The following is a 14,110-nucleotide window of genomic DNA, read 5'->3' on the forward strand; positions in this document are numbered from 1 at the left end:
GATCCCGGAAAATGGAGACCCTACAAGTCTCGGAAAATGGCGCCATTTTTCTTTTTCTTGCAGACTTTGGGTTTTCTTTCACCACCTAAATAAAAAAGAACCTATACATGTTTGGTATCTATGAACTAGTAATGACCTGGAGAATCATAATGTCAGGTCAGTTTTAGCATTTAGTGAACATGGTTTAAAAAACACACAAATGAAATTGCACTTTTTTTGCAATTTCACTGCACTTTGACTTTTTTTCCTGTTTTCCAATACAAGATATGGTAAAACAAATGGTGTCATTCAATAGTAAAACTCGTCCCGCAAAAAAAAACAACCCTCATATGACCATATTGACTGAAAAACGAAAATGGACAAACCCAAGGTAGTAAAGGGGTTAAAGGAGTTTTCTCACAAGAAATTAAAGGAGTTTCTCACAAGCAAAGTTAATTTTAATCAATGCTTTAATCAATAGATCTTTGAAAAATAATAAGCTTCACAATTGGGTGTGCTTAAAAAAAATGTCCCTGTGCTGAGATAATCTTATATATGTGCCCCTGCTGTGTGCTGTGTAATGGCTGTGTCTGACCGTGCAGGAACATGGTCTGATCATACCACAGCTCCTGGGCAGAGGAGGAAGCGAAATACTATACAGATAGGACAGCATGGGATCACATCTGATTCTTTCTGTGAGGTAAAACATTGTTTAAAAATGGTCAGTAAAATGTTTTACTCACAAACAGAATCATTTGTGATCCCGTGCTGTAATATCTAAGAAAAAAACTGGCCAAATACATAATATAAGACGAACCATGGTGCTAAGACATAATTTTCAGGCACCAGGTTCGTATTGCCTACTCATTAGTAACATGCAACAAAAAAAGGGAGAACAAAAGAGTAATTTGGCAAAAGGACAAAGTCTTTATTCATAATACATTACCAAAGTGATAAAAGTTATGCAAAGATAACAAGGCAAGGGGATAGGGAGAGAAGGTGCCAGAAACAAGGCATTTCCTGGGAATCAAATGCTGGGCAGTCCAAACCTTAATGGGTATATAGCCAAATCGATCAAAAGATATGGACAATCCATTAGTAAAAAAAATACCCCATTATGGGACGAAAATCAGCTCAGTCAATATGGTAATAAATATCATGTGCAAATCGCAAAATAGTAAATGGTAACCGAGATGGGATTCAAATCTAAGAATGAAATATACACATATCTTACACCATATTATTATAGGTTGCCGTGTCCAACACGTACCTAGAGTATGGTATAAATTACTCACCCAGCCTACATAAACACAGGTGAGGGAGAGCCCACAGGATGCCAGGAGAGCCCCAGACAGTGCTGCCAGTAAGGAACGCGCCCCGACGCGCGTTTCGCTTATCTTTATCAAGAGGCGCTGTAATATCTGTATCCTCTCTTTTATGTTTCCCCCCTGTCCAGTATCTGTGGTATGATCAGACCATGTTCCTTCACGGTCAGACACAGCCATTACACAGTACACAGCAGGGGCACATTTATAAGATTATCTCAGCACAGGAACATATTTTTTTAACACATCCAATTGTGAAACTTATTATTATTCCGAGATCTATTAATTAAAATGTATTTTGTTTGTGGGAAAACCCCTTTAAAGGAAGTGGCTAAGAGAAGCCAAACATACAAGATGAATATTAAAAACGTACTAATGTCTAAACGTGTAGTCTTGAGAATGCTTGAAGTGAATTTGTCGGTCATTTCATGCTGCCTGAAATACTGCCAGGATACAATACAGAGATTCCTTTATTACAGACAGCTATAGTATGTTTTACTCTGAAACACTGTGATGAGAAAATGCAGATGGAAAAACTAGTCAGGCATGGATAGAGTATTCCAGGCACAGGTGTAAGTGACTGCAGGGTGGGTCCCTCTGGCTTCTTCCCACTTAGATTGGCTAGATTGACAGCTTTTCCACTATTTCTGTGTAGGAAGGACCTCTAAGGTAAGCCAAGCTAAGTGGGGAGAAGCCGGAGGTAGCCATCCAGTGGACTCGTGCCAGTGCCTAGACTCCTTTCCCCATGCTTAGCTCATTTCTTAGGCTGTAAAACATAGCTTTCTGTATTGAGAGAGCTTTTTTGTACTTAAAGAAGTTGTCCACTATTTGGACAACTCCTTCTCATACCCTTGGTTCTGATAAAATCATAAAGCCTATACTCTCCACCCATGCTGGCACCGTTCCCTAGGTGTCGGCACTTGCGGTCCCAGGGCTGTGCTGTTGTTGCGACACGTGATGCTGGCGCTCAATCAGGGCTGGCATCGCTGTCCCCTCCTCCTGTCAGATTGAACCTGAAGACAAAGCTGCAGCCCGGACTTCTTCATGTTCAGTTTGTACAAAAGGCGGGAACAGTGACACCAGGACTGATTGGGCGCCGGGCTCACGTGTCACAAATACCGCATGGGAGTCCCGGGACTGCAAGTGCTGACACCGCTGGAATGGCGCCAACACCGGAGGGGAGTATAGGCTTTTTTATATTATCTGGGCCAAAACATTTACTTCAAGAAGGGGTTGCCCTAATAGTGGACAACCCCTTTATCTGACCCCTTTGATTAAAAAAAATCTCTAACATTCCTAGGAAGTTGCACACTATAATGCCACATGCGCCATTTTCAAAGCCGCAGCAGTTGGATCATTTTCATTCTTGTAGATTCAAGCATTTTACTGATCAATCTCTCCCATCGTTTTAATGTGTTGTTATCTTGACAGTCAAGACTTCTTCCTTGGATAATCATTGTGTTCTGATAAGTGACTTTCTATATGTGACAGGATGACGATTTTGTGGCGAGGGATGATTTTGATGATGCAGACCAGCTCAGGATAGGAAACGATGGAATATTTATGCTCACATTTTTCAGTAAGTATATTGACTTCGAGTTGCGCCTTAATTTTGCACCTTTGCAAAGCTTTTAAGACAGAATTCTGGCATGAAAGCTTTGATTAATTGGGCTCATAATGTGTAAGACAAAATGGTATAAAAGAATGTCAGTTCACTATGCAAAAGTAAGCCCTCACCCAGCTCCATCAAATGAAAAATAAAAGTTACAGATCCAGTCATTTTTATCTGCCATACATTAACGTTGTAAAAGCAAAACACCCCCAAAATGGCAAAGTTGCATTCTTTTCACCATTTCACTCCACTTGGATTTTTTTCCAACTTTTTAGTACAATGTATGGTAAAATGAATAGTGACATTCAAAACTACAGCTTGTTCCCCCTAAAACAGGCCTGGCTATGATGATGGAAACATAAAAAAAGTTATGGCTTTTGTCAGAAGATGAGGGGAAATACAAAAGCGCAAAAAAAAGAAAAGAAAAATGGCTGAAGTGGAGAGGGTATAAAAAAAGTTTGTGGGATAAACAGGAGAATGTAATACCACTTTGCAGCAGGCAGTGGGGAGACAATCAGCAGCTGACTTCATCCATCTCTGGCAAAATCAGCAGGGGTCTCATCAACTGGACTCGTGGCCATCATGATAAATAGATTGTCCACTTGTCCAAATGCTCAGAAGAATTAATAAAACGTAATAAATATAAATCTTATCTCCCGTCTTGTCCTTGAAGAGGACCTGTCGACTCCCCTGGTATGCCTGTTTTAGTAAATAACTGTTTCCATCAATATAACAATTCTGCATGGTTCTGGTCCTCTGTAAGTCCTCCTACAAATTTACTAATAAGGTGACTGGGTTTTACTAGTTGGAGGTATATCCCTATACATTTATTACCCTGTCCAATCATTGCTGCCAGTTAACGAACACTTTCCTTTGACATTGGTAATGGTAATGCCCAGTTGACCGCACAAAGCAGTTATAGTAAAAGAGGCTCTGCAATTGTTATGGGAACACAAGTATGGAAGACAAACTAAGTTCCTCTGCAAAGGACTAATTATGATTAGAAGAAAAAAGACACAAGTGAATGTGACCCACTTACAAGGAGAGAATTTTGTCCTCTACGACTCCCTCTTATTTTTTTTAAGGGAGTTCTAGGATCAATAAAGTGTATTTTTTTTCCAGAAACTGCACCAGATGTCTGCGTGTGGTATTGTAAGTAAATGGGACTGAGCTCCAATACCAGAATATCAGACACAACTCGTAGGCATGCTTTTTAAAAACATAGCCACAGTTTTTTTTTCTAGTATTTTTTTTTCCTAGAAGGTGAATCTTGCCATTTATAATAAGGTAAATGAGCAAGGTAATAGTGTCGCTTATTCTAATATCTAATGTAACAAGTGTATCTTTTCCTTTCCCAGTGGCATTCCTGTTTAACTGGATCGGATTCTTCCTCTCATTCTGTCTGACTACTTCAGCGGCTGGAAGATACGGGGCCATTTCTGGATTTGGCCTCTCCTTGATTAAATGGATCTTAATTGTGAGAGTAAGTGTTATTGAAAGCACTGGTGGGCATAGACAGAAAAGGGCCCCTGTGCAAGAGCAATACATGGGCCCTTTGCAGCCCGAGAGCTCCTAAAAATGCAAAATTGCACCTGTTTTGGAGGTAGAATGGGCCCCCTTAACTCTTGGACACATGTGCGGCCGCACAGGTTGCACCAATGATATGTCCGCTCCTGATTGCAAGTATTTTACAATGTCCAAACCCAAAGGATTAGCCGGAGGCATTAACATGTATGGCATATGCTACATAGAGAATATTCAGCTCTTCAGTCACCTGTAATTTAGTATTGAGAATCCTGATGACACATCTACAGGATATTAATCACATAACTACGTTGGCGTCAAAATAAACTTTCAGCCAATCACCGCACAAAGGTGTAGTCCAAACATTTTGTAAATCTATGCAAATGAGGTAAAATGATTAGACCCTGAGTCATCATTAGATGGATGGGTATTTTAATCATCCAGTTAATTAGCAGCTTCTATCATCATGTGCAAAGCTGTCACCATTCCTGTTAATGCTGATACATAGTGCTGAATTATAATAGGTGTTAGTCTGGGCAGTGCTTCTACATAGCAAGAAGCTTCCTTTACCTATAGACTTCTTCTGTATTGCAATATCACATGATGTACACCACTTTGTGTAGCAGAAAAGTGCATCTGTCATCAGATTATTATTATTATCAGTGATACTAATGGTTTCCTTTAGAACAGGGACGAACAATTAGTTTGTCCAAGCGGCCACACAAGAGAAGGTGACTGTTATGCAGGGCCTAACCAATATGAAATTAATTCTGATCAATAAATTTTTATTATTGTTATTTTATAGAAGTATGAATTTCATCACTTAAAGGGAATCTATCAGCAGGTTTTTGCTGCCTCATCTGAGAGCAGCATGATGTAGAGACACAGACCCTGAATCCAAGGATGTATCACTTAGGTTACCGGGTGCAGCAGTTGTGACACCGTCAGAGTTCTTAGACATATCCAGAGCAGAGAAAGCGGCCCCCGCCCACATCAGGCTCTCTATGTACATAGTCTATAGACAAGTGAGGTGCTTATTACTGGAAGGGGCATGGTTGGTCTAGTAAGTATGTTAGTCCCAGCAATGATAATCACCTACTGATAAAACCTTCATTGTAAGTAAACAGCAGCACACAGCCTCAGAAATGACCCATGGCTGAATTCTGTGTTTTAACCCCTACCTCAGGCTGTCCTCAGATTACATAGCAAAAACTTGCTGACAGATTCACTTAATTTTGAGAAATTTGTAAGCTGGCTAGCTGCTACTACTAAAACATGTTACAATAGGGCTTATTGTAACATGTATCCTCATCAGTAACAGCTAAACAAAACTGTACAATTCACTGGTTTTTATAAAGTTCAAAAAAAAAAAACAACAAAAAACAGAAAACCAACAGTAAATCATACTGCTCCTACTGTTTAGTTTTTGTACCTAGATCAACAGCCCACCATACACCGTAAAATTCAGTGTGATTACCCCACACAGTACGATGGATCACACAGGTCCTGTACACAGTATGATGCCCCTTCCCCCATGCACTCAGTATGACGGCCCCACATATTCCACGAGTGACTGACAAGAAAAAATAAATAAATAACTGCTACTCACCTTGCCCTTTTTACCTTGTTGCACGGCTCTATTTTTGCTGTTTGCAGGCAGTGGCTCTGCACATCAGGCGCGATTTAGTGACATCATCACGCCTTCTGTGCGGAGTCTCGAATCGCAGAGGCAGCCAACTTCTCCCTGTTCCACCATTTTATTAAATGGAATCTGCATCTATAGGATGCACATACCCTTGCAAGTGTCACGCAAGGCAAAGAGATCATAGTGCCTTTCAGCACCGAGCTCCCCCAACTTAGTGGTGGTATGCCACTGTTTCCAGCCCATTGACTGACTGTCCTGGACCGCGAGCCGGATAGCAACAGCCAAAGGGCTGGATGTGTTCAGAGGCCATAGATTTCCTAGTTATGCTATAGAATGTTATACTCTTCCATGGCACTACACAGGTTTTATCTATTATATACAAATGCAATAATGTACAAATGCAGATATGCTGTAGAAAATTGTCCGAAAGGGATGGACTGCTTAGTATTACAATTGTTGTCATTTCAACTGATACATAAAAATACTTATATATTTACTTCAATTACTGACTTCTCTATAACTCATCATCGTCTTGTGTAACACCTTGTGGTCAGTGTAGGGACTGCACTGTTCCTACACTGAAGTCTGAGGCTGTCCAGTTCTGGTGAGGAGACCCGTGGCCAGTCCATTCATCACGGTTCGTACAAGGATGTCTGAATGAGGCTTAAGGTTTAGGTTGGGCCTTAGATTTTGTGCGCCCCCATTTCTCTTACTGCCTCCCATTTCTTTTCCTGCATTCTGCTTTCCTTTGTAATAAGGACTTGTTATGGCTAAGCCTGACCTCTAGTGGGGAAGATGTATATAGCAAGACTAGAAGTTCATTCCGTCCATAGTCTGTACATGTAGTGTATTTTAATCTTCAGATTTTCATATCTGCTGATATAAAAGATCGGCATGTCCTCATTTAAAAATAAGTTATACCCTTGTTATACATGATCACAACATGCTGCTTTTTTATTTTCCCACACAGTTTTCCACCTACTTTCCTGGATATTTTGATGGACAATACTGGCTCTGGTGGGTGTTCCTGGTATTGGGTAAGTATAAGTCTTGTAGTATTTTTATTCTACAGAAAGTGGAATTTTAGCCAGTATATGGGGACACCGTGGCCAACATTTACTAATTAGTAATTTTAGACCAATGAGATCAAAGAGGGATGAGAACTGTGTCTAATAAAAGGCGCATACTGCATTTGGAATTTCTTTTTATGCCTGATATGAGCATCCATAAAAGTGCACCACTAATTTGCACATTTTTAACTTGGCCTTTAATAAGTGAAAGGATGATTGCTGACTCTATACCTTGCTACAGGATTTCGAAACTGCCCACCGTGATGCCAATTACCACCCGATTTTTTTAAGCCAAATGTGATAGGATGTGGTCTGTGGTCACCCTATGGGTGCTTCCACATGTGCGAATAGTCACTGTTTTTGGCTATAAGGCTTCTACAAGTGAAACAAGATCTTTGAACTAACTTAGCCAGACCCCATATTTCTCATACGGGTGCATTTACATTGTATATCAGATGTATTCATTAGGCTGATTTTTCATTCTCTGTATATATATATGTATGCAGTGGCATGCATTACTCATTGGCTTTCATGTTAAAATAAAGAAAAAGTACACTCTGCAGTAAAAAAAATGGTGTACTGATATGCATTGGCCCAATGTAGATCAAAAAACACTCTTTTGGCGTCCATTTGGTGAATAAGGAGGAGGCTATGGATATATTTGATTTACGCACTGTGAATACACCCTGATAATGCATGACTTACAGCCCAGCCATCAGCTTGCCCAAAACAATGGCAGCTTCATACTCAGCCATGCCATGTGATTTACATTTCTCCAACATATGATGATATGGGGTTAAATACTTTTGGAGCCTTCATCAGTGATCTGTTAGCAGCGATTGCCATGTCGGTTATGTTACAGAGAATGTAACCTCATATACATACAATATTTTTTTTCTAGGATTCCTCCTGTTTCTTAGAGGATTTATTAATTATGCAAAGGTTCGGAAGATGCCAGAAAACTTTTCCACTCTTCCCAGAACTAGGGTTCTCTTTATTTATTAATGGTAAGTCATTGGTAATTGTACATAGCTGTAAATGATTGTGTGTATGTATTACGTAATACATTTTGTAGCCTCTTTATACAAACCCATATATATTATGTAATACACTCAGTTGCCTTTTTACATGGTAGACCCATCCACTGGCAGATATCAGCCACTTCAGACCTGGTCAAGAGGTTCATGTGATTGTTCGACCCAAACACTAGAAAGGGGAAAATAAGTCATCTTAGTGACTGGCTGTGCTGGTGCCAGGCAATATGTCAGAAACTGGTGATCCCCTGGGATTTTCATGCTCAATAGTCTCTAGATCAGATGTGCCCAACCTGCTCTGGTCCAAGGGCCACTTTGCCCTATTGAACTGCTTCCAAGGACTGCAGTGAAACTTAAAGGACTATTACCTTTTGAGATTTTTATGGCATGTCAAATGTATATGCCATGAATGTCTAAGAGATGCAGGTTCCACTACCCGAACTCCTACACATCTGGCGAATGGGGGTATTCTTCTCCCCCAATCAGAGGAGGAGACCCTGCACGCCTATAACTCTCTCCATTGAAGACTATGGGTGTTGTAGTAGCTAGTTGAATTTCACCTTTCCATAAAATGGATTAGTGAGAGAAGCACTCCCTCACATTTGTCTGTCTGGAATGCTAAACAGGTATCCAGGAACCCCTTTCTCTTGATGTATTGGGGATCCAGATGTGGTTACACAGCAATCTATTCATGTTTGTCCATCCTGGCTCCTGAGCAGTGCTTATCTTCTTCCCTCTGTCATGGTAAATACTGTACGCAGATGAATGGGGCCACACAAAGTGGCAGGTCAGGCTGTATGTGGCCACTGGGCCACAGGTTGTGTGCTCCTGGTCTAGAGAATATAGCGTAAAACAAAGACATTCTGCGACCACTAGGCCTGAGGGAGAGAACGCTTTGTGACTGAGAGCAGTTCCGATCAGTGTAAGTCACATAGATTTAAAACAGCAGGCCAGACTTGGGGTCAATGGATTTTTTTTTGTTACTACAAAACAGGCCCCTTAATACCAGCTGAGCAGTATTGTAAAGACCATCTACCCATCTTATGGTGGCTACTTCTGGCAGGATAACACGCCATGTTCTAAAGCACATATGATTTAAAGCCACTAACATGGAAATGTTGCTTCCTGAAGGAGGAAAACTTTTACCCCTTAGCGCAATATCACGTACATGTAGGAGGCACAGGAAAAAGCTCTCTCCACACCAGGGCTATAGAGTCGGTGTCCATTTTGGTGAAGTTGGTATAAAATGGACCGACTCTGACTCCTAAAATATATAATACATTGGGTACAGCAGTACAATGCAGGATGTAGTGAGGCAGTGAGATGAATCTGTGCTGCACTTTATGTACACGCTCAGTAGTGAGATGAATCTGTGCTGCACTTTATGTACATGTTCAGTAGTGAGGCATTGAGATGAATCTGTGCTGCACTTTATGTACACGCTCAGTAGTGAGTCAGTGAGATGAATCTGTGCTGCACTTTATGTACACGCTCAGTAGTGAGGCATTGAGATGAATCTGTGCTGCACTTTATGTACATGCTCAGTAGTGAGGCAGTGAGATGAATCTGTGCTGCACTTTATGTACACGCTCAGTAGTGAGGCAGTGAGATGAATCTGTGCTGCACTTTCATCTCACTGCCTCACTACTGAGCGTGTATATAAAGTGCAGCACAGATTCATCTCACTACTGAGCGTGTACATAAAGTGCAGCACAGATTCATCTCACTGCCTCACTACTGAGCGTGTATATAATCTGTGCTGCACTTTATGTACACGCTCAGTAGTGAGGCAGTGAGATGAATCTGTGCTGCACTTTATATACACGCTCAGTAGTGAGTTAGTGAGATGAATCTGTGCTGCACTTTATGTACACGCTCAGTAGTGAGGCAGTGAGATGAATCTGTGCTGCACTTTATGTACACGCTCAGTAGTGAGGCATTGAGATGAATCTGTGCTGCACTTTATGTACACGCTCAGTAGTGAGGCATTGAGATGAATCTGTGTTGCACTTTATGTACACGCTCAGTAGTGAGGCATTGAGATGAATCTGTGCTGCACTTTATGTACACGCTCAGTAGTGAGGCATTGAGATGAATCTGTGTTGCACTTTATGTACACGCTCAGTAGTGAGGCATTGAGATGAATCTGTGCTGCACTTTATGTACACGCTCAGTAGTGAGGCATTGAGATGAATCTGTGTTGCACTTTATGTACACGCTCAGTAGTGAGGCAGTGAGATGAATCTGTGCTGCACTTTATGTACACGCTCAGTAGTGAGGCAGTGAGATGAACCTGTGCTGCACTTTATGTACACGCTCAGTAGTGAGGCATTGAGATGAATCTGTGCTGCACTTTATGTACATGCTCAATAGTGAGGCAGTGAGATGAATCTGTGCTGCACTTTATGTACACGCTCAGTAGTGAGACAGTGAGATGAATCTGTGCTGCACTTTATGTACATGCTCAGTAGTGAGGCAGTGAGATGAATCTGTGCTGCACTTTATGTACACGCTCAGTAGTGAGGCAGTGAGATGAACCTGTGCTGCACTTTATGTACACGCTCAGTAGTGAGTCAGTGAGATGAATCTGTGCTGCACTTTATGTACACGCTCAGTAGTGAGGCAGTGAGATGAATCTGTGCTGCACTTTATATACACGCTCAGTAGTGAGTTAGTGAGATGAATCTGTGCTGCACTTTATGTACACGCTCAGTAGTGAGGCAGTGAGATGAATCTGTGCTGCACTTTATGTACACGCTCAGTAGTGAGGCAGTGAGATGAATCTGTGCTGCACTTTATGTACACGCTCAGTAGTGAGGCAGTGAGATGAATCTGTGCTGCACTTTATGTACACGCTCAGTAGTGAGGCAGTGAGATGAATCTGTGCTGCACTTTATGTACACGCTCAGTAGTGAGATGAACCTGTGCTGCACTTTATGTACACGCTCAGTAGTGAGGCAGTGAGATGAATCTGTGCTGCACTTTATGTACACGCTCAGTAGTGAGGCATTGAGATGAATCTGTGCTGCACTTTATGTACATGCTCAATAGTGAGGCAGTGAGATGAATCTGTGCTGCACTTTATGTACACGCTCAGTAGTGAAGCAGTGAGATGAATCTGTGCTGCACTTTATGTACATGCTCAGTAGTGAGGCAGTGAGATGTACCTGTGCTGCACTTTATGTACACGCTCAGTAGTGAGGCAGTGAGATGAATCTGTGCTGCACTTTATGTACACGCTCAGTAGTGAGGCAGTGAGATGAATCTGTGCTGCACTTTATGTACACGCTCAGTAGTGAGGCATTGAGATGAATCTGTGCTGCACTTTATGTACACGCTCAGTAGTGAGGCACTGACATGAATCTGTGCTGCACTTTATGTACACGCTCAGTAGTGAGATGAATCTGTGCTGCACTTTATGTACACGCTCAGTAGTGAGATGAATCTGTGCTGCACTTTATGTACATGTTCAGTAGTGAGGCATTGAGATGAATCTGTGCTGCACTTTATGTACACGCTCAGTAGTGAGGCATTGAGATGAATCTGTGCTGCACTTTATGTACACGCTCAGTAGTGAGATGAATCTGTGCTGCACTTTATGTACACGCTCAGTAGTGAGATGAATCTGTGCTGCACTTTATGTACATGTTCAGTAGTGAGGCATTGAGATGAATCTGTGCTGCACTTTATGTACACGCTCAGTAGTGAGTCAGTGAGATGAATCTGTGCTGCACTTTATGTACACGCTGAGTAGTGAGGCATTGAGATGAATCTGTGCTGCACTTTATGTACATGCTCAGTAGTGAGGCAGTGAGATGAATCTGTGCTGCACTTTATGTACACGCTCAGTAGTGAGGCAGTGAGATGAATCTGTGCTGCACTTTCATCTCACTGCCTCACTACTGAGCGTGTATATAAAGTGCAGCACAGATTCATCTCACTACTGAGCGTGTACATAAAGTGCAGCACAGATTCATCTCACTGCCTCACTACTGAGCGTGTATATAATCTGTGCTGCACTTTATGTACACGCTCAGTAGTGAGGCAGTGAGATGAATCTGTGCTGCACTTTATATACACGCTCAGTAGTGAGTTAGTGAGATGAATCTGTGCTGCACTTTATGTACACGCTCAGTAGTGAGGCAGTGAGATGAATCTGTGCTGCACTTTATGTACACGCTCAGTAGTGAGGCATTGAGATGAATCTGTGCTGCACTTTATGTACACGCTCAGTAGTGAGGCATTGAGATGAATCTGTGTTGCACTTTATGTACACGCTCAGTAGTGAGGCATTGAGATGAATCTGTGCTGCACTTTATGTACACGCTCAGTAGTGAGGCATTGAGATGAATCTGTGTTGCACTTTATGTACACGCTCAGTAGTGAGGCATTGAGATGAATCTGTGCTGCACTTTATGTACACGCTCAGTAGTGAGGCATTGAGATGAATCTGTGTTGCACTTTATGTACACGCTCAGTAGTGAGGCAGTGAGATGAATCTGTGCTGCACTTTATGTACACGCTCAGTAGTGAGGCAGTGAGATGAACCTGTGCTGCACTTTATGTACACGCTCAGTAGTGAGGCATTGAGATGAATCTGTGCTGCACTTTATGTACATGCTCAATAGTGAGGCAGTGAGATGAATCTGTGCTGCACTTTATGTACACGCTCAGTAGTGAGGCAGTGAGATGAATCTGTGCTGCACTTTATGTACATGCTCAGTAGTGAGGCAGTGAGATGAATCTGTGCTGCACTTTATGTACACGCTCAGTAGTGAGGCAGTGAGATGAACCTGTGCTGCACTTTATGTACACGCTCAGTAGTGAGTCAGTGAGATGAATCTGTGCTGCACTTTATGTACACGCTCAGTAGTGAGGCAGTGAGATGAATCTGTGCTGCACTTTATATACACGCTCAGTAGTGAGTTAGTGAGATGAATCTGTGCTGCACTTTATGTACACGCTCAGTAGTGAGGCAGTGAGATGAATCTGTGCTGCACTTTATGTACACGCTCAGTAGTGAGGCAGTGAGATGAATCTGCTGCACTTTATGTACACGCTCAGTAGTGAGGCAGTGAGATGAATCTGTGCTGCACTTTATGTACACGCTCAGTAGTGAGGCAGTGAGATGAATCTGTGCTGCACTTTATGTACACGCTCAGTAGTGAGATGAACCTGTGCTGCACTTTATGTACACGCTCAGTAGTGAGGCAGTGAGATGAATCTGTGCTGCACTTTATGTACACGCTCAGTAGTGAGGCATTGAGATGAATCTGTGCTGCACTTTATGTACATGCTCAATAGTGAGGCAGTGAGATGAATCTGTGCTGCACTTTATGTACACGCTCAGTAGTGAAGCAGTGAGATGAATCTGTGCTGCACTTTATGTACATGCTCAGTAGTGAGGCAGTGAGATGTACCTGTGCTGCACTTTATGTACACGCTCAGTAGTGAGGCAGTGAGATGAATCTGTGCTGCACTTTATGTACACGCTCAGTAGTGAGGCAGTGAGATGAATCTGTGCTGCACTTTATGTACACGCTCAGTAGTGAAGCATTGAGATGAATCTGTGCTGCACTTTATGTACACGCTCAGTAGTGAGGCACTGACATGAATCTGTGCTGCACTTTATGTACACGCTCAGTAGTGAGATGAATCTGTGCTGCACTTTATGTACACGCTCAGTAGTGAGATGAATCTGTGCTGCACTTTATGTACATGTTCAGTAGTGAGGCATTGAGATGAATCTGTGCTGCACTTTATGTACACGCTCAGTAGTGAGGCATTGAGATGAATCTGTGCTGCACTTTATGTACACGCTCAGTAGTGAGTCAGTGAGATGAATCTGTGCTGCACTTTATGTACACGCTCAGTAGTGAGGCAGTGAGATGAATCTGTGCTGCACTTTATGTACACGCTCA

At 42.1% G+C, this 14,110-nt stretch overlaps 1 protein-coding gene across 1 annotated transcript in view; it reads left to right on the plus strand.

Moving 5' to 3' along the window:
• The window catches only part of NDFIP1 (Nedd4 family interacting protein 1), an 84,443-nt gene that overhangs the window by 49,905 nt on the left and 20,428 nt on the right, over positions 1–14,110 (plus strand). The window contains exons 4-7 of the mRNA XM_073651260.1: positions 2,796–2,883; positions 4,275–4,399; positions 7,056–7,122; positions 8,057–8,162. Coding sequence (XP_073507361.1) covers positions 2,796–2,883; positions 4,275–4,399; positions 7,056–7,122; positions 8,057–8,160 — 384 coding nt within the window. The 3' untranslated portion in view covers positions 8,161–8,162. The remainder of the gene's footprint in view (positions 1–2,795; positions 2,884–4,274; positions 4,400–7,055; positions 7,123–8,056; positions 8,163–14,110) is intronic.

This window comes from Phyllobates terribilis, unplaced genomic scaffold, assembly GCF_046119375.1.
Source record: "Phyllobates terribilis strain yellow unplaced genomic scaffold, ASM4611937v1 Scaffold_11__3_contigs__length_659146591, whole genome shotgun sequence".
Taxonomy (NCBI): Eukaryota; Metazoa; Chordata; class Amphibia; order Anura; family Dendrobatidae; genus Phyllobates; species Phyllobates terribilis.